Source organism: Podarcis tiliguerta (genome assembly GCF_965153285.1).
Source record: "Podarcis tiliguerta genome assembly, chromosome: 10".
Classification (NCBI taxonomy): domain Eukaryota; kingdom Metazoa; phylum Chordata; class Lepidosauria; order Squamata; family Lacertidae; genus Podarcis; species Podarcis tiliguerta.
In genome coordinates, this window is record NC_139543.1 from 11,758,137 (window position 1) to 11,779,198 (window position 21,062).

General features: G+C 42.8%; 1 protein-coding gene across 5 annotated transcripts in view; it reads left to right on the forward strand.

Moving 5' to 3' along the window:
• Nucleotides 1-8,116: 8,116 nt before the first annotated feature.
• Nucleotides 8,117-21,062, forward strand: part of TAFA5 (TAFA chemokine like family member 5) — a 338,814-nt gene continuing 325,868 nt past the window's right edge. Inside the window, exon 1 of one of the 5 annotated variants that reach the window (XM_083400124.1) lies at nt 8,117-9,664. In XM_083400124.1, the coding sequence (XP_083256250.1) occupies nt 9,553-9,664 (112 nt within the window). In that variant the 5' untranslated portion in view covers nt 8,117-9,552. The remainder of the gene's footprint in view (nt 9,665-21,062) is intronic. The other 4 variants (XM_083400129.1, XM_083400127.1, XM_083400126.1 and 1 more) reach the window with 4 other exon arrangements.

Sequence of the window (21,062 nt, forward strand, 5' to 3'; positions counted from 1 at the left end):
TACCTCAGGTTACATACGCTTCAGGTTACACACTCCGCTAACCCAGAAATAGTGCTTCAGGTTAAGAACTTTGCTTCAGCATAAGAACAGAAACCGGGCTCCGGCGGCGTGGCAGCATAGCTAAAGTGGTGCTTCAGGTTAAGAACAGTTTCAGGTTAAGAATGGACCTCCGTAACGAATTATGTACTTAACCCAAGGTACCACTGTACATTTTACCTACATTTTGTTCACCCAGTCCTTGATTTCCCCCCACATTTCTTCATATCATAATAAAGAATTCTTACTTTGCTTCAGATTTACCAGTTCCTCATAGTTCTAACATTTTGTAATCTATTTGCTGACAAGAAATAGATGCAAACAGTATCTTAACTTATTTCACTGGGATGTTTCAGAACAAGAAGGAGAATAAGAAGAATTGAACCACAATATTTGTTAAAATTGCATTGTCTGTACAAACACATTTCAGAGGGAAAGAAATCCTTACTTTTTTAAAAGCAAAAGAAAAAGACAGAATGAATTCTTTCAGGTAATGACTATTTTCAGTTGTCACAAATTCTTGTTGAAATTTTGGAATAATTAAGAATGAGGCAAGTGCTGTATGGATACGCAGAAGAATAATGTGAGACTCGGCTGAAGGAGAGTTCAGAAAAATTAATAATACTTCCATGTGGATTCTGAATCTCTTTGAATCTGCTCAAATTATAGTACTGTGAGTATTGATGTTAATTTTCTTTTGTTCAACGATATCTACCCTGGATATAACTATTCTGGAAAATTAGCAGTGTATTTGTAAGGGAGTGATTCATCAGAGACACAGATCCATGAATAACCTTATTATATGGAAACTTATACTAAATTAGTCACAAATGCCACATACCTAAGAGAGGCAACACCTAATTTAGAGGATAGAAAACACCCATAAACTTGAAATATGAACTTGAGGTAGCTGGAACACCATTGTTTGATGTCTCCAATGTTCAGCATATTAGAAATCTATTTTATAAAACTCATAGGCGTTGGAGCTCTTTACATCAGCACTATCCACTTCTTCTTGTTGTTGTTGTTTAGTCATTTAGTCGTGTCCGACTCTTTGTGACCCCATGGACCAGAGCACACCAGGCACTTCTGTCTTCCACTGCCTCCCGCAGTTTGGTCAAACTCATGCTGGTAGCTTCGAGAACACTATCCAACCATCTCGTCCTCTGTCGTCCCCTTCTCCTTGAGCCCTCAATCTTTCCCAGCATCAGGGTCTTTTCCAGGGAGTCTTCTCTTCTCATGAGGTGGCCAAAGTATTGGAGCCTCAGCTTCAGGATCTGTCCTTCCAGGACAGGCACTATCCACTAATAACCATGAATAATGATGATGATTTTATTATTTATACCCCACCCACCTGGCTGGGTTTCCCCAGTTTGGAATCCAACAAGTTAGTTAGTTAGTCCAATGATTTCCAGTTACTCAACAGAACTTCCCATTCCTGCCCTCTCTTCTTAAGCCCTCCCCAAATCCCCTTTGGGGGACTGAGAGAATCCGCAGAACAGATTCAGGGGGCATGGGAATGCATGGGGAAAACATAAGGAGAGAAAGTTCTGTTGTGCAGCTGGAAGATCTTAGCAAAGGCTCCTTAGCAAAGCAACCACTTCTCAGAATGGATAAAATGAACGTAAGTCTTTCTCCCCATTTCTTCCAAAAACCTGCTGCTGCCCAGGTGGTTGCCCTGTGGTTGCAGGTTATTGTCTTTGTTTTTAATGGATCTTTCAATAGTATTTTAATTCTATTAGTGTTTAATTACATTTTAATAATAGTCTCTTTAGCTTGTTCTATTTTATGTGTGTAAGCTGGGGGGAAGGCGTGATATAAAATAGCAATAACAATAATAGAAAGTGCAGTGACCCCAGTACAGTGGAACCTCGAGTTGCGGACGTAATCCATCCCGTAGGCACGTCCACAACTCGAAGCATTCGCATCCAGAAGCGCCGCGTCTGCGCACATGCATAGTGTGATTTAGCACTTCGTTGCATGTGCAAGCAGTGAAACCCAGTAGTAACCATTCTGGTACTTCCAGGTTGCCATGGGACGCAACTTAAAGGATGTAACCTGTAGCGGACGCAACATGAGGTATGACTGTAATGCAAAACTGTGATCTGTACTCAGAAACACAAGCATAGGGCAATACAGTGGTACCTCAGGTTACAGACACTTCAGGTTACAGACGCCGCTAACCCAGAAATAGTACCTAGGGTTAAGAACTTTGCTTCAGGATGAGAACAGAAATCGCACGGCGGTGGCGCAGCGGCAGCGGGAGGCCCCATTAGCTAAAGTGGTACCTCAGGTTAAGAACAGACCTCAAGAACGAATTGAGTTCTTAACCTGAGGTTAGGAGAAAGTGTGCATAAAAGTAAGAATATTAGTGAAAACAAGATAAATAAATGCATTCAAGTAAGAGAAATTTCTTCAAAAATGTGTACATTAGTGAACTGCAAAAATGACAGAACCTTCCATCCCTATTTTAGGTGTACATTTTGCTATCCTTCCTAGTTCCTAATCACTCGCTGAAATAAATGCATTTTTGTGTGTTTGTCGTTCTTTCAATCACATTTGCAATAGTATTGGCTTAAATTAATACATTATTTACTTTAGGGTCAAACTAGATATATTCTAGCCTTAGCATGCATGATTTTAAAAATGAACAAAGAACTAGCATGTGGGGAGGAGCTAGATTAGGATGATGGTGTAGGGTGTCACTGTGAATTTTTCTCCCATTGCAAATAGCCAGTGTGGGAGGCCTAAATTTGACGAGGGAACTTGGCAAAGAGAAAAGGTAGACCACCATGGTTCCAATCTAACTGGGTCCCACTAGGGTACCTATTCCGAAAAAACCAGGAACACCAGGGGTAAAAAATGTGAGTAACACCAAGCGTCGTTTGGATTTTAATATAATGATCTACCAGTGAACAGATTCGTAGCTGCTTAACTACTTAATTCTGTTTGTGTGTCAGGTCAAATTCATGCTATCACCCAGACTAAAGCAGTGACTCACTTCAGAATGAACAGGCAATTTGCTAAACTCTAGGCATCTTTTTCAGAATAGAATGTCAGGTACAAAAGAAACAAACCCTTAATTTTCAAAAGCAACTAAGGTTGCTAAGTGATGTACTCACCCATCACTTCACCTACAAAATCGAAGTGCTCGTTGCACAAAGAAAATAAAAAAAAATATTAAGTTATTTAAAACTTAAACAGTTTCTCAAAATAAACACATCCGCAGCTTTCTCATTAACAGGAGGTGAGCAAGGATAGCCAGCTTTATAGATGTACCTTATGTTGTATCACAGAGATAATGACTCCAATCCAGAAAGGAGTGGTTTAGGCTTAAAAAAAATATTTAGGGGTACTCTCATTTTCCTACTCATATTGAAATAATGCCCCTCAATGAGGCCAAACTTAGATTCACAAAATGTTTAGGCGTATTCATCCCCCCGCATCCCCCCAGAAAAAAAGAACTGGGTTTAGGTGTATAAAGAGTCTTCTAACACTGGCCAATTTCCAGAGATTGCGGAACAGGTTGCCATGATGAGGTAAGAAAGGCCTCAGCACCAGAAGTACAATTTACACATGCTATTTTATATGTATAGCTTCAAATTTAGAAATAATTACTATCGTTTGAAAAAGAAATGCATTTCATAATATTGGGAAGACTATATAACTAGGTAACCTGTACACTTGCTCTGTCTTCTGTCCAGTGCTAACAGCTGATGGGCTATTTCAAGACCTCTGCTCTGCCCTTTCATTATCCTTTATCTTTAAACCAGACTGTCTGTCACATGTATTGCTATTGGAAGAAGAAGAAGAGTTTGGATTTGATATCCTGCTTTATCACTACCCGAAGGAGTCTCAAAGCAGCTAACATTCTCCTTTCCCTTCCTCCCCCACAACAAACACTCTGTGAGGTGAGTGGGGCTGAGAGACTTCAGAGAAGTGTGACTGGCCCAAGGTCACCCAGCAGCTGCATGTGGAGGAGCAGGGAATCAAACCCAGTTCCCCAGATTACGAGTCTCTCGCTCTTAACCACTACACCACACTGGCTCATTGGACAGAGGTAGTGGGCATGTATTGGACAGAGGTAGTGGGTATGTTCAAGATGCAGGAAGCTCCTGGGTCTCCAGGAACACAATTATTCCCTTGAGGTCAAAGGGGCAGAACTGGAAAAGCAGAAACATTGTTTTGTCAGGGGCAAAACTGTTGGGATTTTTGCCTACGTGGTAGTTGATGCAGCTTCCCACAAAGCAACTGAGGCCTGAAGGCCAAGAAGACTGAGCAGAGAGAGTTATTCTGCCTAGAGATATGGGACCTTGGATACAACTCTGCTATCGGCCAAGGTTACCACATAGGCATGATGACTCATGACCTTCCTTGGCTGGTTAGTTGGTTGGTCAGTGTGGCATTCTGAGAGTCGTTTGGAGTTTGTTCAGAGAGAGAGTTAAGATCCGTGTCTGTATCCTGTATATATAGTAACTTGTAGAGTCTGCTGTAAATAAGAAACACCTCTAAGTAACCACATTACTGGTGTTCCTGCGTCATCCTACCTGCCTGCAACTGATTGCTTCTGGAAGTCTGCATATGCTCTGCTATATTCAACTGGGTCTGGCTAAGATCCTGCAACAGGTTATTGATGTTGCGAAACATCAATAAAAACTGTGTCCCACTCCCACAATAATAGCTGTGGGGTGCCAGCCATAACCACCCTGGCACCATGGCTAAGAGGACAACTGCACCCACCTGGCAGTAACTTGTATTTTGGGCTGGCAGCAGGGTCAGCGACGGCTCCGTCTGATGGACGGGACCCTCATCAACTGACAAATGGTGCCTGCCCTGATGCCATGTCTACTCTATGGAAATTGCATACAAGTATATATGCATACTTTCAGGCTGATGTCCAATGCACGGTTGTTGTTTTTATTAAGTTGATAGTGTTTAACATCAAGGCAATATGCATTGGATGAAATGGTGATAGTGCAATTCTTATCACACTTAGCTTGGGACTCCAGGAGAACGTTGCATTGAATTCAGTGAGAATTAAAGGTAAAGGTAAAGGACCCCTGACAGTTACTGTAAGTAACTCTGGGGTTGCAGCGCTCATCTCACTTTACAGGCCAAGGGAGCTGGCGTTTGTCCGCAGACAGTTTTTCTGGGTCATGTGGCCAGCATAACTACCGTAAGCCGCTTCTGGAGAAACCAGAGCAAAGCATGGAAACACCGTTTACCTTCCCGCTGGAGTGGTACCTATTTATATACTTGCATTTTTGGCGTGCTTTTGAACTGCTAGGTTGGCAGGAGCTGGGACCAAGCAATGGGAGCTCACCCCGTAGTGGGGATTTGAACCGCCGACCTTCTGATTGGCAAGCCCAAGAGGCTCATTGGTTTGGACCACAGCGCCACCGGCGTCCCATAAATGAGAATTACTTCCTACTAATATGTAGGATGCACACTTATTAGGTCCAATCAAAATCAATAGCACTCAGTTCCCAAAATGTTTATGATCTGGCTAGCCCAGAGATGTTACTAGCCCAGAGATGGAAAGAAGACAGAGTCCCTACCAGAGAAGAATGGAAGATTAAGTGGATGGACTATGCCGAAATGGCAAAAAAAGACCAGAAGAATCAGAAATCAGGAAGACCAAAACTTTAAAAAGGAATGGGGAAAATATATTATTTACCTTAAAAACCATTGTAAACAATTTGGCTTAATAGACAAGATGCAGGAGGAAAAGGTTAATATAAGGACCCACAAAGAGCAGGAGGGAGACTCTTCAGAATTCCCTTTCTGTGTGGGTTGTTTGATAATTGTTTGTAAATTTCAAAATCCGAAAAAAACTAAATATTTTTTTAAAAAATGTTTATGATCTGGCAGGCCTTTCCAACAGGACTTAGCCTCATCCCCACTCTATTTAAAAATGTATTACCAATTGCTGCTCTTAAATTTAAGCCTACATTGTGCATGCTTTCTGCAATGTAGGCTCTACAGAGTTGATCATAATTTGCTCCAAGTAAATGTACATAGGACTGAAGGCTTGAGCATGTTTCTGGCCCATTAATAATAATATGAATAATAATAATAATGTTATTATTTATACCCCACCCATCTGTTTTCCCCAGCCACTGGGTGGCTATTAAATCTCTATATTAATTTCCCATGACCCAGTGGTGTTAACCCATCTTTCTGTTTTCCATTAACCAAAGAATCCTTTCCTGAAGGTTGAAGTTGTATCCAATTGTATCCACACATACAATTAAAGTCCTGTCAAACTCTCTGGTTTTCTCCTGTTTCCTCTATCCTCCGGCAGGAGCTGTGAAGGAGTGGAGGGTGGGTGCTCACTCCCCAGGAGGGCTCTGCTGTGCCACCCACCCCTGTAGTGCTTTGTTCTCTGCTACTGTCTAGGAGGAGAAGTGTGCAAGCAACTGAAGGCAGTGCTCTATCCTATCTCCTTTTGCTCACCACGCCACCACAGTGGGGAGGAACTGGCCTGTGGTGCTGCCTTGGAAGAGAGTGAAGACAGTCACCGGTGTGGTGTAGTGGTTAAGAGCGGTAGACTCATAATCTGGTGAACCGAGTTCGCTTCCCTGCTCCTCCACATGCAGCTGCTGGGTGACCTTGGGCCAGTCACACTTCTCTGAAGTCTCTCAGCCTCGTTCACCTCACAGAGTGTTTGTTGTGGGGGAGGAAGGGAAAGGAGATTGTTAGCCGCGTTGAGACTCCTTCGGGTAGTGATAAAGTGGGATATCAAATCCAAACTCCTCCTCCTCCTCCTCCTCTTCTTCTTCTCTACCCACTTGCCCTCTCTGCTCTTTCTGCATCCTGGGGCACAAAGAGCTGGCCACCTCATCATCTCAATGGTCCACTTGATTTCACCCTCTGGGCATCACAGCAGGAAGCGATTCAGTCCAAGTGTGAACCAAATTCTTCCTGCCACACCCCAAGTGTGGCAAGTGAGACAGCATGAGGAGTCCACATTTGTTCTCTCCCTTTCTTACTCCCAGATGGGCAAATCCTGCAACCATCATGGCTTCCTGGGCACAGGACCAGTCCAGCCTGCAGGTTGTGCCCAGAGAGGACAAGCCAGAGAAAGGAAGGAAGGAAGGAAGGAAGGAAGGAAGGAGCCTTCTCTTGCTTGCACGTTCCAAAGTGTACCTCCAAATGTACCTATTTTCTAGGGACAGTCCTCGGTTTACAGAAGCCGTTTCCAATTTAATCCCAGAATGCCCCGCATTTCCTTAGGCTGCCCTTATTTTCATTGGAGAGATGTTGGGTGGTATGGTAGAACGTCCCTGCTTTCATAGGAGGGTATGGCATTATGCAACCCCAAGCAAAGGAGATAAGTAACTGTAGTGGCGTAGCGTGGGTTGTCAGCACCCGGGGCAAGGCAAGTAATTTGCGCCCCCTAACCTGTGGATTTGCGCCCCCTAACCCTAACCCCCAGATGTTGCGCCTGGTGCGGCCGGCCCCCCCTGCACCCCCCACGCTACGCCACTGAGGAACTGTACAACCTTCAGAAGACATCTGAAGTCTGCCTTGTATAGGGAAGGGGCTTTGTTGTTGTTGTTATTGTTGTTGTTGTTGTTGTTGTTGTTATTAAATCTTTAATGTTATATTATGTTTTTATACAGTATAGGAAGCCTCCTATACTGGGGCAGCCCACTCAATGGGCGAGGTATAAATCACATTATCATGGAACAGGACGTCTCTATTTTCAGCAGAGAAGTGTTGGGAGGGTATGTAAGCGACAGGGGAAGTGGGGCCGCTGGTTCGAGGGACTTCGTTTGGGGACCCCTTCCCCTCTTAACCAGCCCCTCTCTTCCAGTGCTAGGAGGGAAAACTGCTCTGCTCGGCGGATCCCTGCTCTGTTTCACTAGCAGCAGCCCCTTTTTTTCTGCGGCAGGCAGAAAGTGGCAGCGTTCGAGCAGACTTTTTTTTTTCAAACAACAACAAACAGGTTCTTTAAAACGTGCGCTCCGGCACCGAATGCGTCGCGACGCGCGCTTTTGCAAAGGCGCGTTCAACTTTGCGCGCAGTTCGGCCTCGAGGGAAGAGGGGGCCGCTTCCCCGTTCGCGCGCACAGGCGCGCGTGCGGTGTGATTCTTTTGAGGCGCCCACCCCCGCCAAAAAAGCCGCAGCCGGGAGAGGAGGAGAAGGAGGGGACGCAGCGCGAGAGACGAAGCCGACGACAAGCAGCCGCGTGAAGTCCGAATTTGGAGCGCGCGCGCGCGGCGCTTGGCGTCTCTCCCACTCGCGCTCCAGCCGTCGCCAAAGCGGGCGGGAAAAGACAAGAAACACAGAGAGAGAGAGGGAAGAAGAGGGCGGGAACGGGACGCAGGCTTCGCCCTCGGAGCCCCCTCCTCACTATATATATATATAAAGCAAAACAGTGGCAGAGGAGGAAGAGGCGCCGCCGGGCAAGCGCTCGGTCGACGGAGCTGCCAGCTACGAGGGCAGAAGGAGCGGATAGCTGTAGGAGGACGGGAATTATCCCACTGCGGATTGAAGACAGAGCGAAGAAGGGCAAGGCGCCCGGGAGAAGGCGGCGGCCAGGGGGCTCCGTCGCGCGCGCCCTGACTTGACCCAAAAGGGTGAGGGAGGGAGGGAGGGAGGATACGCGTCGGCGTCGTCTGTTGCGGAGGGCGAGCCAGCACCTGTGGGCGCGGCCGGCTTCCCGCCTCCTCCTCCTCATCACCGAGGACAGCTGCGGCCACCACAGCCGCCACCGGGGTCCGCGAGGAGGCTGACGACTCTACAAGTGCCGAAGGGAGGCGGCGAGGGAACGCGGAGGGCCCTCGGAGAATACCGTCCGGAGGGGTTCCGAGCAGCTCCGCCGGCATCTTCTCCCGCCAGGTTCGCAGGAAGGATGCGCCCGCTTCTTCTCTTCGCCTCGTGGAGTTACGACGTCTCTCCCCCGGTCTTGGCGTAGGGAGACGCCGCTGGCTGGCTGGTTTGCGCGCGCGCGCGTGTGAATGTGTTCGAGGCGGTCGTTTGCGTGTCGGCGTGGGTCCCGTTCCCCCGTCGCAGGACTCGCGAAGACGGGGAGGCTGGACCGCGAGGCATCCCCGGCGCACAGGGGAGTCGCCTCGCCGATCTGTTCTGCTCGAGCCTCTCTGGATTCTCCGTAAAGGGAAGAATAATAAAAATAATGAGAAGATGGTGATTTTGGACACCGAAGCGAAATAACTTTGCCCTTCCCGCGAAACCAGTGCTCGCCCCTTCGAAAGAGAAGGAGGAAAGTTGCAGTGTTTCCACCCCCCGCTTCCTCGCTTCCCAATGAATCGGAGAAAGAGGTAAAAAAATGTGCCATGGCTTCGCTGGGCTGAAGATGCTCTTCGCTGCTTGTGGATGCTGAACCCGAGATCAGCCTGGAAGATGTCTCTCTTTGGGATTACACGTGGCGAAAGGCGGTCACTCGGAGGGAGAGCTGGCTGGTGGTGAGACTCACCTGACCCGCCCTGCCCTCCTTGTTTTGTATTTGTTTTGGGCTTTTTTCCTGCACTGGGGGACGCAGTGGCTTCAATGGCTCCATCTCCCAGGAGAAGCAGCAGGAAAGATGCCAATGCTTTGCCAAGCGCGTCCTCAACTTTCTGGGCAATTATGATCTTGGTTGGCCTCCTCATCGCCTACTGCAGTAAGTAACAGCCGCAGCCAGATGGCAAATCCACTTCCTTTTTGGCTTGGGCGGTTGGTGGGTTTTTTCTTCTTCTTTGGGAGGTGGGGATAACATTATGCTTGAGAGGCCAAGTTGTCAAAACACACACAATGTGCTAATATTAAACTATGGTGCCAAGCAGTCCATCCCACATAGAGGAAACTCTGCAAAATTATCTTCCTTCTCTTCGAAACACTTTAATGCTAGTAATAAGGAATGTGGAAAGCCTGTGTTTCCTATTGGAGGATGTGAGCACACCAGCAGAATTCTTGCCTAGATGGTCCTTTGTTTACTCCTGTAACTGCAAGCCTGTTTTCCTTTCACCTGTCTTGGTCCAGCCCCCCACCTGTGCTTCATTGTAGATCGATACCTGTGCTGAGTTTCACTTGCTCTTGTGACAGATGTCCTGGTACCACTAGCATCATTTATGGCTCAACACATAGCAACGGAATTATCTGGCTGTAAAACTGCAATAGGACAAAACTAGAATGTCCTTAGCCTCATTCTGGAAAGACTGTTACCAGTGTTCTAAATATATGCTAGTGCTTCAGACTTCTTAAAACTAGGAGCTGAGTATCTGTAAGTGAAGGGTTGTGCATTGTTGATAGATAAGAAGTGCTTCATTTATAGAGGCCAATCTAAGGCTATTGTCATACACTGTAAAGCTTACAGTTCTGACCAGTGACAGTTTTTGTACAAATATTTGGTATGGCTGAAGGGGGGAGGCTGTATTTGATCTGAATTGAAATTGATTTGAAATGCAGTTTCCTTTGGTGTCTCAGAAAATGATGCAGTTGAGCATTTGTGTCATTCTAAGGCTTTAATCCTATACACTTACCTGTAAGTAAGTAAGTACTGTGGAACTTAATAGGACTTATTTTTGAGAAGGTAGGAATAGGATTGCTCTGTTGGTCTTCCTTATATCCGCCTCCCCCCCCCCCCCCAATATTAGCTTTTACAGTATTTTTAATCCATGGTGGTTGAACAACTCATTCGGTACAGTATGTTACTGAGATCCTTTCATGGAATAATTCTTAGGTTGAAGTACAACACAGAGTACAAAAGTCATGTTGCAGCCTACGCTTAGGTTATGGGGAATAGAAATAGTGTTGACTTTCAGAAGTGTGTCTGTTGTACCCCATACACTTTTTATTTTGTGCACTCTCTCTTCCTGAACCTTTTGTGGGATACGTCATCCAGTGCTGTAAGGAAACTGAAGTGAGCTGTGATGCTTCGTCTCTTTGTGATGAATTCCATTACAGTTGGAATCTTCTGTCATTGGCTCTATAAAACAGACTCGTCCTAATTTCCAAACATTCTAGTAGCACTTGACATTTCATGTTTTAAAACCATAATGTTCATTCAGTATGCTGATTTCCCCCCTAGGCTTTCAAGTTCTTTTAAAAAAATATTTCCATTTGTAAGCATTCAGTGACATGATTTCCTGTGTGTTTTCCTGGATTTTCATTGGGACTTACTTCATACCTAGAGTTTATAGGATTGTAGCTCAAGTGTCCTTGGGGACCAATAAGTATATTGGAATCTGCAAAGAGTACTCTGCAGCACTTTAAATTACACTGTTTAAATATTGTGCTAAACATACGTTAGAGAAGCATGGTAAGAAGGGGGGGGGGGGATGCAGTATATAGACATGGTATTTCTAAAGACCATTGACCACAATGTTTTCCTGCACCAACAGAAGGAAAAACTTCAATAACTGTGAGAGAGATATTTCCTAGAGATTTGATCTAGATATTATGAGTTTTCTTCCCTTAAAATGTGTAACAATAACATGTCATTTTTTCATGTCTTCATGTCTTTTCTCAGCACATAGGTATAAACTACAGATGCAATCTCATTTGTTTTTGTAAAGGAACAATTCCTGAATAACTTATTTGCAAACAAAACCTACCTTAGTCAACACACAGTATATATATTGTGCCGTTCAACTCCAAGCAGTCTAAAATATGTAGCATTGCAACAGTCTGCCACTTATATTCTTCACTGACTTGAATGCACAACTTTGGAATGTTGAAGCATAATTTGCATATCACCTGACTGCTACAGTGTTTGAAGTACATTTTGAGCTTGTCTTTATCCAGGAATAATAATAATAATAATAATAATAATAATCCTGTGCATATCTGCTTAGGAGCAAGCTACTTCTTTCTATGTAAACATGAATGACGATTGCTCTGTAAAAGTATAAGTAGGGGAAAGGTGTGCTAATGTAACTTCAATAAAGCCCCGTCACTATAATAGTATACATGTTTGAAGATTCCCCTCAAGAAGTGAAACAGAGGCAGTTTGTCTTAAATGTCTCTTATTCAAATCATTTAAGAATTAGTCATTGGTTATTACTTTTGTGATGCCTGTAATGAAGAAGTGTAAACAATATGAACATTTGCAGCATCCTTAATGTTATGTTCATTAATATAAACACATCAATGCATTTTAAACTGGGCAGCTTTAGTCCAAAGTACACAGGCAGTTAAATTACAGCAAATTACCCAAAATACAGACTTCATATGATGGATAAGTAAAAGATTGAAGCAACCTTTCAGCATAATTCAAAGTGTTGCTTCTCTTATTCCTTTCTCTTTTTTCCTTTATTAATGTATGTTCCTATTCTGGGTATTTTTAATGAAGAAGTGAAGCAGATAAATTTAGCTTGTAAAAAGTGTTACAAAAAGCATTTAGATCAACACATCACTGATTATAATGCTATTTATTGTTTAATTTATTGACATGATAGCTGTTACTTGTATGCCCTAAGATGATAATCTTATCGTTTCTCTTCTCCCACCCCCTTAAATTTTTGGCTTATAGTTAAGGATAGTGGCTCCACCCAATGGCTGAAGCAGAGACCTGTACTAGACCAATTAGGTTAGTTGCTATAGTGATAAAGCTTTGTCAGGCATTTCCTCTGGAGGGAAAAAGATCCAGAGTTAAGGCAGCTCTAGGTGGGAGGCAGTGGCAGAAACTAGGGAAAAAATAACTGTGATAAAATATTTTAAAATGTGCTTGCTTGTGAAAGATCCTGTAATATTTCATTTTCAAAAAGCAAAACAATGCACTCAAAACCCTACTCTGTTAATGTGTTGAGTAGCGTATCAGACTCTTAAATATGTCTGATCTTGCCATGATTAACATATGTTGTAATTGCATCTTGTCTGGGCTTCTGCAATGTGCTTTGTGTTGAACTACCTTTGAAGCACTGTTTGGAAACTTCAGCTTCTACAGCCTGATTGTTGACCAGGAACAGTTATAGGGAACATGCTGTTCACTGGCTACTGAATCATTTTAGGGCACAATTTAAAGCGCCTTAACATAGGAAAGCTTAAGCAGCTTGGGACCAGGGTACTTTAAAGACCATCTTCTCCCATCTGAGTATGGAGATCTTCCAAAGGGGCTTTTTCTTCTGTCCTACTATATCTTGAGTTGTGGAATGAGAGGATTTCATCAGTGGCTGTACCCTTGCTTTTGTGTCTCTTTTTCCATATGGAGATTTGTTTAGCTCTCTTTGTTTTGTTTCTGCCAACAGAAAAGCAATTTTTATTTAGAGAACAAATAAACTATTTTTATTTAGAGAAGGCTTTTGACAGTTGGTTTAATTTGCCTCATTTATTGCTCAGCATATTTTAATCAACTGATATTTTATATGATGACGATTATTGTTCTGAGTAGACCTACCTGCTTCTTATGCTCAAGTTTCTATACATCCTGCATTGGCTGCATTTTTACTGTATTGTTAACGGCCTTGAGTGCCATGCATAGAAAAGCAGAATATAAATTGAAATTATAAACATATTAATGTAGATCTTGTGTAGCTCCAGCAACAGATTGCAAGGTGATTGGCAACTGCCCTCTTAAAATAATCTACGGTAATTCTACAAGTTCATTAAATTGTAGTGGCTGGAGAGAAATACTTAATTTGGGCTTGTGGTGCAACAGATCAGATATGTTAATAGTGTGATAAAGTACATGTTTGTAAGTAAAACATATCTACATTGCCAATATTTCCTATTAGCCTAGATAATTGACGTTGAACTATATAGTCAAATAATATAAACTACTTAATTTACAGTTACGTTGCTGATAGGTTTTTAAGTCCTATCTAGCAAATAAATTTTCTGCATGAGAACAACAGCAATGCTCCAGGAGACAAGACCTGTATGTAACTATCTTTAGAATGCTATAATATTCATCTACCATGATAGATACTTGTTGAAGGATGGTCTATGCTACAAATCAGTCCTAAAATGAAAGCCCATATTGTTAGATCTGTATCACTGAAGCTCCGCCCCATATAGCTGTTTTAACTGGTCTTTTTAAATTCTTCTTATTAGTTTTTACTCACCCATTATTTATGCTTAATCAAGTATTCTATGTATATGTTTTAATATAAGGTTGGTTTTTGCTCCCATTTATTTAATAATTATTCGCTTAGATTCATACTGTTATGCTGTTTATTTAGATGTTTTGCTTATGCTGGTCTGTGACTGAATAAAGTAAAGTCATTCATTCGTTCTATGATATTCACCATAAAATTGCTGCATATAATTAGTTTTAATTGCCCCTGCACTAGTTCTTACAACTTCCGCAGCGTAGTTTCTGCAGCTTGCATGAAGTTCAGGATGCTGGTGCTACACACAGGCAGCCATGTGGAGGCAGACATCATGCATAGAACTTAAAACATGATGCTCTTTAAACACATCATAGCATGGGGGTGGGAAATTCCTTCCTTCCATCATCACCCCAATGTACCCATCCTATTTTCATCAGACAACAGAAAGTACTAATCATCTACAGTATTAGAAACTGAGATATGAAAGCTAGGAGTTAAATGGCACCTTAAGCCTAGGTTATGGGCACAACAACAGAATGTTTAGACGTGCTTTTTTATAACAAGAATACAAAGCTGAAAATGAATGAATGAATGGCAGCTAAAATATTATGTTCATTTTTCACATGGTCTAGTTCTTCCCTTGCCCATCCCCCTAATATTCTTAGGAAGATGTCTTCTCCAGTCTTTGGAGAGTAGCTGGAAGTGGGGAGGCAGAAAAAGGTCCTCCCTTCCCTCCCTTCTGCAGTTTTAATCTGAAATCTTAGGCACAGTACTGCTCCCAGAGTTCAGAAACTGTTTGCGCTAAGGAAATTCCCAGTCAAAAATGTGCCTAGAACAATGGGAGTTCTGAGCACTGATCATCTAGTAATTGTGGAACTGAAGCATCAATTTCCGTGGAATTTTATGCTGTTCTATAGTGTTTTCATATTTATGGACACTCTGCGGAGCATCTTCATTTCTGGAGTTTCCCCAAAAAACTGTACACACATGCATTTTCTACTTTTGGAAAGCTGCTTCTGTTTCCTGCTTCCCACTTGCTGCAACAATACAGTAGTTCATTGCATTATTTATTCCCCATGCAGAACGTGAAGATCAGTGATAAAGCTGCAAATTTTATCCCACAGAAGCTCCTTCACCATAGAGATTTTGAACCTTTTTAGAGCTGAAACTCAGACTCACTGCCATTTCATTGCTATCAGCTGAAGTCTTAGTGCAGATTGTATGTCCAACTGCATCTATTTTCCCTCTTGCAGCATGAATGAAAGTTCGGTACACCCAGTTCATCTTATTTATTTTTTTAAATGCAGGACGGGAAATTAAATTGGACAGCATCAGACATAAAACAGCTCTAGTATACTTGTTTATACAAGCAACCCTACAGTTGCAACACTGGAAATAAAAACTGGTAATGACCGTAGAGTGAGATTTCCCTTTGTACAATAGTTAAGTGGTGCAGACATTACCAGAGTGGTGTGGGAGCAATGAACACAGAAGCATCTAATTGTTTGGCCTTAAATGGAGCATTCCAAACAAATGTTTTAAAAGGTTCGTGGGGGGGGGGGGGAGTTTTCAAAATGAAAAGTAGCAAAAAGCTTGGCAAATGTTAACAAAATGTTCCATATCTCCACTTTCTTCTCGCAAGACCTGGAAACATATTGGAGCCTGGAAAGTTTAGTTGGTTAGAGTGTGGTGCTGAGAACACCAAGGTTGCAGGTTCAATCCCTGATGGCTCCATATGGAAGTTAGGCTAGATGATCGTCAAGGTCCCTTCCAACACTACAATTCTATGGAGCAAGTCAGAGACCATATCTTGCTTGTGACTGAAACAAGTATCACCTTTTTTAGAATCTGTTGCAATTTGGGACTGGATAAAAATGGAGTTGGGACATGGGTGGTGCTGTGGGTTAAACCACAAAGCCTAGGACTTGCCGATTAGAAGGTCGGCGGTTCGAATCCCCGTGATGGGGTGAGCTCCTGTTGCTTGGTCCTTGCTCCTGCCAACCTAGCAGTTTGAAAGCATGTCAAAGTGCATGTAATAGTTTATTTGCCTACATTTAGACTGTAGTAAGAAAGTGGCGCTGTGGTCTAAACCACTGAGCCTAGGGCATGCCGGTCGGAAGGTTAGTGATTCGAATCCCTGCTATGGGGTGAGCTCCCGTTGCTCAGTCCCTGCTCCTGCCAACCTAGCAGTTTGAAAGCATGTCAAAGTGCAAGTAGATAAATAGGTACCGCTCCGGTGGGAAGGTAAATGGCATTTCCGTGCGCTGCTCTGGCTTAGTCATGCTGGCCACATGACCTGAAAGCTGTACGCCGGTTCCCTCGGCCAATAAAGCAAGATGAGCGCCGCAACCCCAGAGTCGGCCACGACGGGACCTAATGGTCAGGGGTCCCTTTACCTTTTTACCTTAAAAATGGAGTTACCTTACCTCCCACATTCTTTTGTAGATTACTTGGTCCAAAACTGCAGGCACCACAGGGGTGCCTATGGGTAAGAAACCAGGCAAATTCCAGATAAATCACTCCAGGGGCTTTTATACCAGAAAAACTTTAGCATTGATTTTGGGGTGGAAAGTTGTAAAAGAATGCAAGAGCCCTGCCAGAGCCCATGTAGTTCAGCATCCTGTTCTCAAGGTGGTTATCCGTATTCCCATGGAAAATCTGCAAGGAATTTGTTATCTCAAGTAAAACAATTCCCTCTTTGCAAGCTAGACCTGTGAGTTGCAAATGAGGTCTTCTTCTCCCCCGTCCCCATCCTAGCATATCTCTTAAGGCATATTTCAAATTTTGCTCTTGAAAGCTGCCCCTGCCAAAGCATTGGGATTTGAGAGTGCCAGTAAAAGAATTCCCTCTGATTACAATCTAGGCTTGCCCATCACAATGGAGCTCTTCTTCTGCACCCTCTCTGTTGTTCATTCTCCCTTCCCCATCATCTCAACCTGGCATGATGTCTGGGTTGCTGAGCAGCCACAAAGCTGTCCCTCCTTTCAGTTGTGCTGCCATATAGAGATCCTACTTCACTTCTGGGAAGTACAAAACATTGCTGAGGCATGCCATTATTTTGTGATTCATCTGTATCACCTCTGGGGCAAACAGTAGCTTTCCTGTACCATGATTCCAGTCCAGAAGAGGCCTCCCAGCTTTCTGTTAAGGGAAATAATGGTGGGGCTGACAAGTCACCCCACTGTTGCTGGGTGGGCAAAATAAGTAGTTGGCCACTGTTGTGATTGGGCTTCCCTTGTTGTTGGGGAGATGTTAATTTTGCCATTTTATGATTGACAGCCTGAAGCTTTAAAATGCCTACACTCAGCTTTGAGCTTCCTCTTTTCACTGCGTGCATCGGATTGCCCACCCTCCCTCCCTATATTTAGGGTTGTTCGCTTTGACCTTGCTATGCCTGTCATGGGGTCGTCTGCTCTTGGGGCAGGGGCCCGGTAGGAATTTTGTCCATTTGGCTGATTGGCTGGGGCCATTTGGTTTTTGCCTACTGCGTAGCAAATCGTCACAACTTATAAGGTTGTGGTTAGGCATTGGTTTTTTGATTTGGTTGGTGGAGGGGCATGGATTGGCTGTGCCTGCCCCTCTAATTGCTGCTGCTGCAAGGGTATTCCATTAAAGGAATACAGAGGCTCGCCATTGCTTTTGTCCGAATCTGTCAAGGGGCTAGGGCCATGCAGGAGCTCCTGGTTGCATTTGGGGAGGGCTGAGGGCAGGTTCCCTGCTCCGTCGCTATCCCCCAAATGTTTTTCCCTTTTCTGACTTTCGCAGTCGTGCGAAATGTCAGTCTGTCCCCATCCGGGGTCAGGGTAGTCGCAACCAATGCCTAAGCAACCACTCACATTTTTTGTATTTGAATAGAGTTGTGGCCAAAATTATGCCAAAAACCTTAAACAAAAATTCTGAGTGAATTGTGTGTTTATTTGGGGTGGCTTGGGGACTTCAACACGCAATGCTCTTAGATGTATAATATTGCCAGATTGGCATTGGAAAGGGGTCTGCAGCACTCGTTCCCATGCCACTGAGATGTTGCTTTGGGGAACAGTATAAACGGCAAAGGGATACTTTTATATCTTGTTAGATTTAAGCAAGGCTCAGTTTTGAAAAAGGTGTGGGGAAGGCATAGCACTGACATAGTATATAATGAAATGTGAACATTTGCCGTTTCCAATAAGCTGCCTTGAAACTACTAGTGTCCTTTGTGTAGTTTGTTGAAAGGCTTTCTTGATACAAGGTCACCGTTGTCTTATGCCAAATACAAGAAAGTGCTCTAGGAATAAAATATTGGACACATAAATCTTTATTTATTTATTTTGTAACATTTTTGCCTTCTTCTGTGCCACTACCTTTCTACAGGGGAACCCTATTACAATACTTTTGCTATATACATATCCATATTTTTATTCTCTCTCTCTCTCTTTCTTCCCTGCCTGAACACACCAGTTTTTCCTTTTCAGTCTTTTTCTCAGTCAAGCTTATTATAGATATTATGATGATGATCATTTTATCATATTAGAAAAGCAAATCATAAAAATGCCCATATCTTTTATGAGACATCCCAGCTGCTCTTTTTAAAAATAAAAATAAAAAGAGGGCATACTTTTGAATTAGAAAAGGTACTTTAAAATTAATGACCTCTGCAAAATGCCACCTGTCAGGCACGGCATCCAAACTGACATTCAAAATATTCTGGGGAGAAAGGGAGAAGCAGTTGATTATGTGTTAATGTATAGTATGATAACCAAAGCTTAATTTGAAGAATTCCTTTTGCACATGCCTTCAGTTCTCACCCATCCAGTCTTCAGTAGCGGAGAGGCATTATCTTTAAACAGGTGCACAATGTTTGTTCTTTACCCCTCAGTTACCAAAACTGTTCTTGCACACATGGCTAAAGAAGGAAGGTTTCCCGGTGTCAGGGACGGACTGGCCACTGAGAAATGGTGGCATTAGGGGGAATCATAGGCATAAAATCCACACAGAAACACATCATTGCTTGTTTTAACTCGCTTGTGGGAACAACTCAGAGGCTGTGAAAGAAGGAAGGTTAACAACAGAAAGAATTAGAGGAACCATCGGAAGTGACTATGAAAAGCAGTAGAAGTATGAGATGATCAGAACCCTCCGAACTTGAAGCATGGGAAGTCCTATTAAATTTTTATAATTTGGCAGAATATTCAGATTATTTTATATGTACAGTGGTACCTCGGGTTAAGTACTTAATTCGTTCCGGAGGTCCGTGCTTAACCTGAAACTGTTCTTAACCTGGAGCACCACTCTAGCTAATGGGGCCTCCTGCTGCTAACGTGCCACCAGAGCCCAATTTCTGTTCTTATCCTGAAGCAAAGTTCTAACCTGAATCACTATTTCTGGGTTAGCAGAGTCTGTAACCTGAAGCGTATGTAACCTGAAGCATATGTAACCCGAGGTACCACTGTATATTTATAATTTGGAATATTTCATGTGATTTGATTGGATTGTTAAAGTGGAAAATTTAATAAAAATGAATTTATTTATTTTTTAAAAAAGAGAAGTGGTGGCATTAGAAATACTTTTTAGAACATCTGCCTATAAGCAGAGTTTCTGTGGGAGGATAATTTCTTGCAAAACCATCTATCCTGCTCATCATTTTTTGCTTCCGTTTGTTTCCTGGTCCCATTGTTTCTGCCCTACCTAGAGTAGGTTTAGGAAGCCTTGCCTTCGCTCCAATTTGGCTTCAGAAGTGCTCCATGCAGCATAAAAAATGGAGACAAATCAAAATGAGAATCTACCCCCCACTCTTGTTTTGGAATCCTTTGTGCTTTAAAAAGAATGCCACCAAACAGCTGCTGGGAATACAATTGCTGCAAGTAAACTTGCCTTCACCTCTGTTCAGGCTCTTCAATCACTGAAATGCCTCCAACTTTGCACCTTCCAAACAAGGGCTTTTCAGCTGAGCAGTAGCCTGTATAAAATTATAGGGCTTGGGTTTTCTATTTCTGTTCTAGAAGATTGTATGTTGGTGTCTCTGGATAACTGTACCGTTACCATTTTCCAGACTGCCCTTGCATGAGAATAGGACTTGTTCTACAGCACTGAATAATAGTTAAACATTTATTTTTTTTGTGAACTGACCTTACATTGCACTGTCACTATACATCTTACCTTGTATATTTCTATTTTGTGTCGAATTTCATTGCTAATGGGAATTAAGGAATGGTTCACAATGTATGGTCATTATTTGATGTAGACAGTGTCAAGAATGAATGAGCCGTTTCAGAATTTGAATGAGCTATTTCTGAATCTGAGATGCCTCATTCAGATGTGCAATTTATAACACCAAAGTTATAACTTTAATTTCATTCCATGTGTCCAGTTCAGTGCTTTCTTAGAGCATTTTAGCTCACACATTCAACTGCCACCTCAGTAGTCCTGTGAAGAAAGATCAAGTGATATATGTTCATCTCACCTTTATAATATTGGTGTGTGTGTGTGTGTGTGTGTAAACACTGATGATAGTAGAGAAAATGATTTTTTTTTTTAAGATAAGACTCGTGACATGTTGTAGTACTCTTTTAAAACTTTGCTATATTTATTATAAGCCTATAAATAACGTCTTCATGACACATAAGAGGAAAAATTATATAGCCAGCCATAGTATTTCTGTTTCTATTTAGGGTTGTGATGAGAAACGAAGCAGTCATACCAGATGGCATTTGAGGTTGTGTGTGCATGAATGACACTATATATGAATTAATCATTTCCACCCCCATTTATATTGAGCCAAATACCTAGGACTGACAATTTAGTTCATTATATGATCATTCTTGCTTCCATGGAAACTGATGCTCCAAAGTCTAAGAATGCCACCGTGTGTGTGTGTGTGTGTGTGTGTGCATGTTTAGAGATACCTCTTTATTCCTTTTCTCTTATCTATATTTATGACATTCCTCACTATCCTATTGCAAGATGTGTATGTACCAATTAATATTAATTTTATAAAAATCACTTGGAAGTATACAGGAGCAACAGCTTGGTTGATGACGCTTATTTTAAATT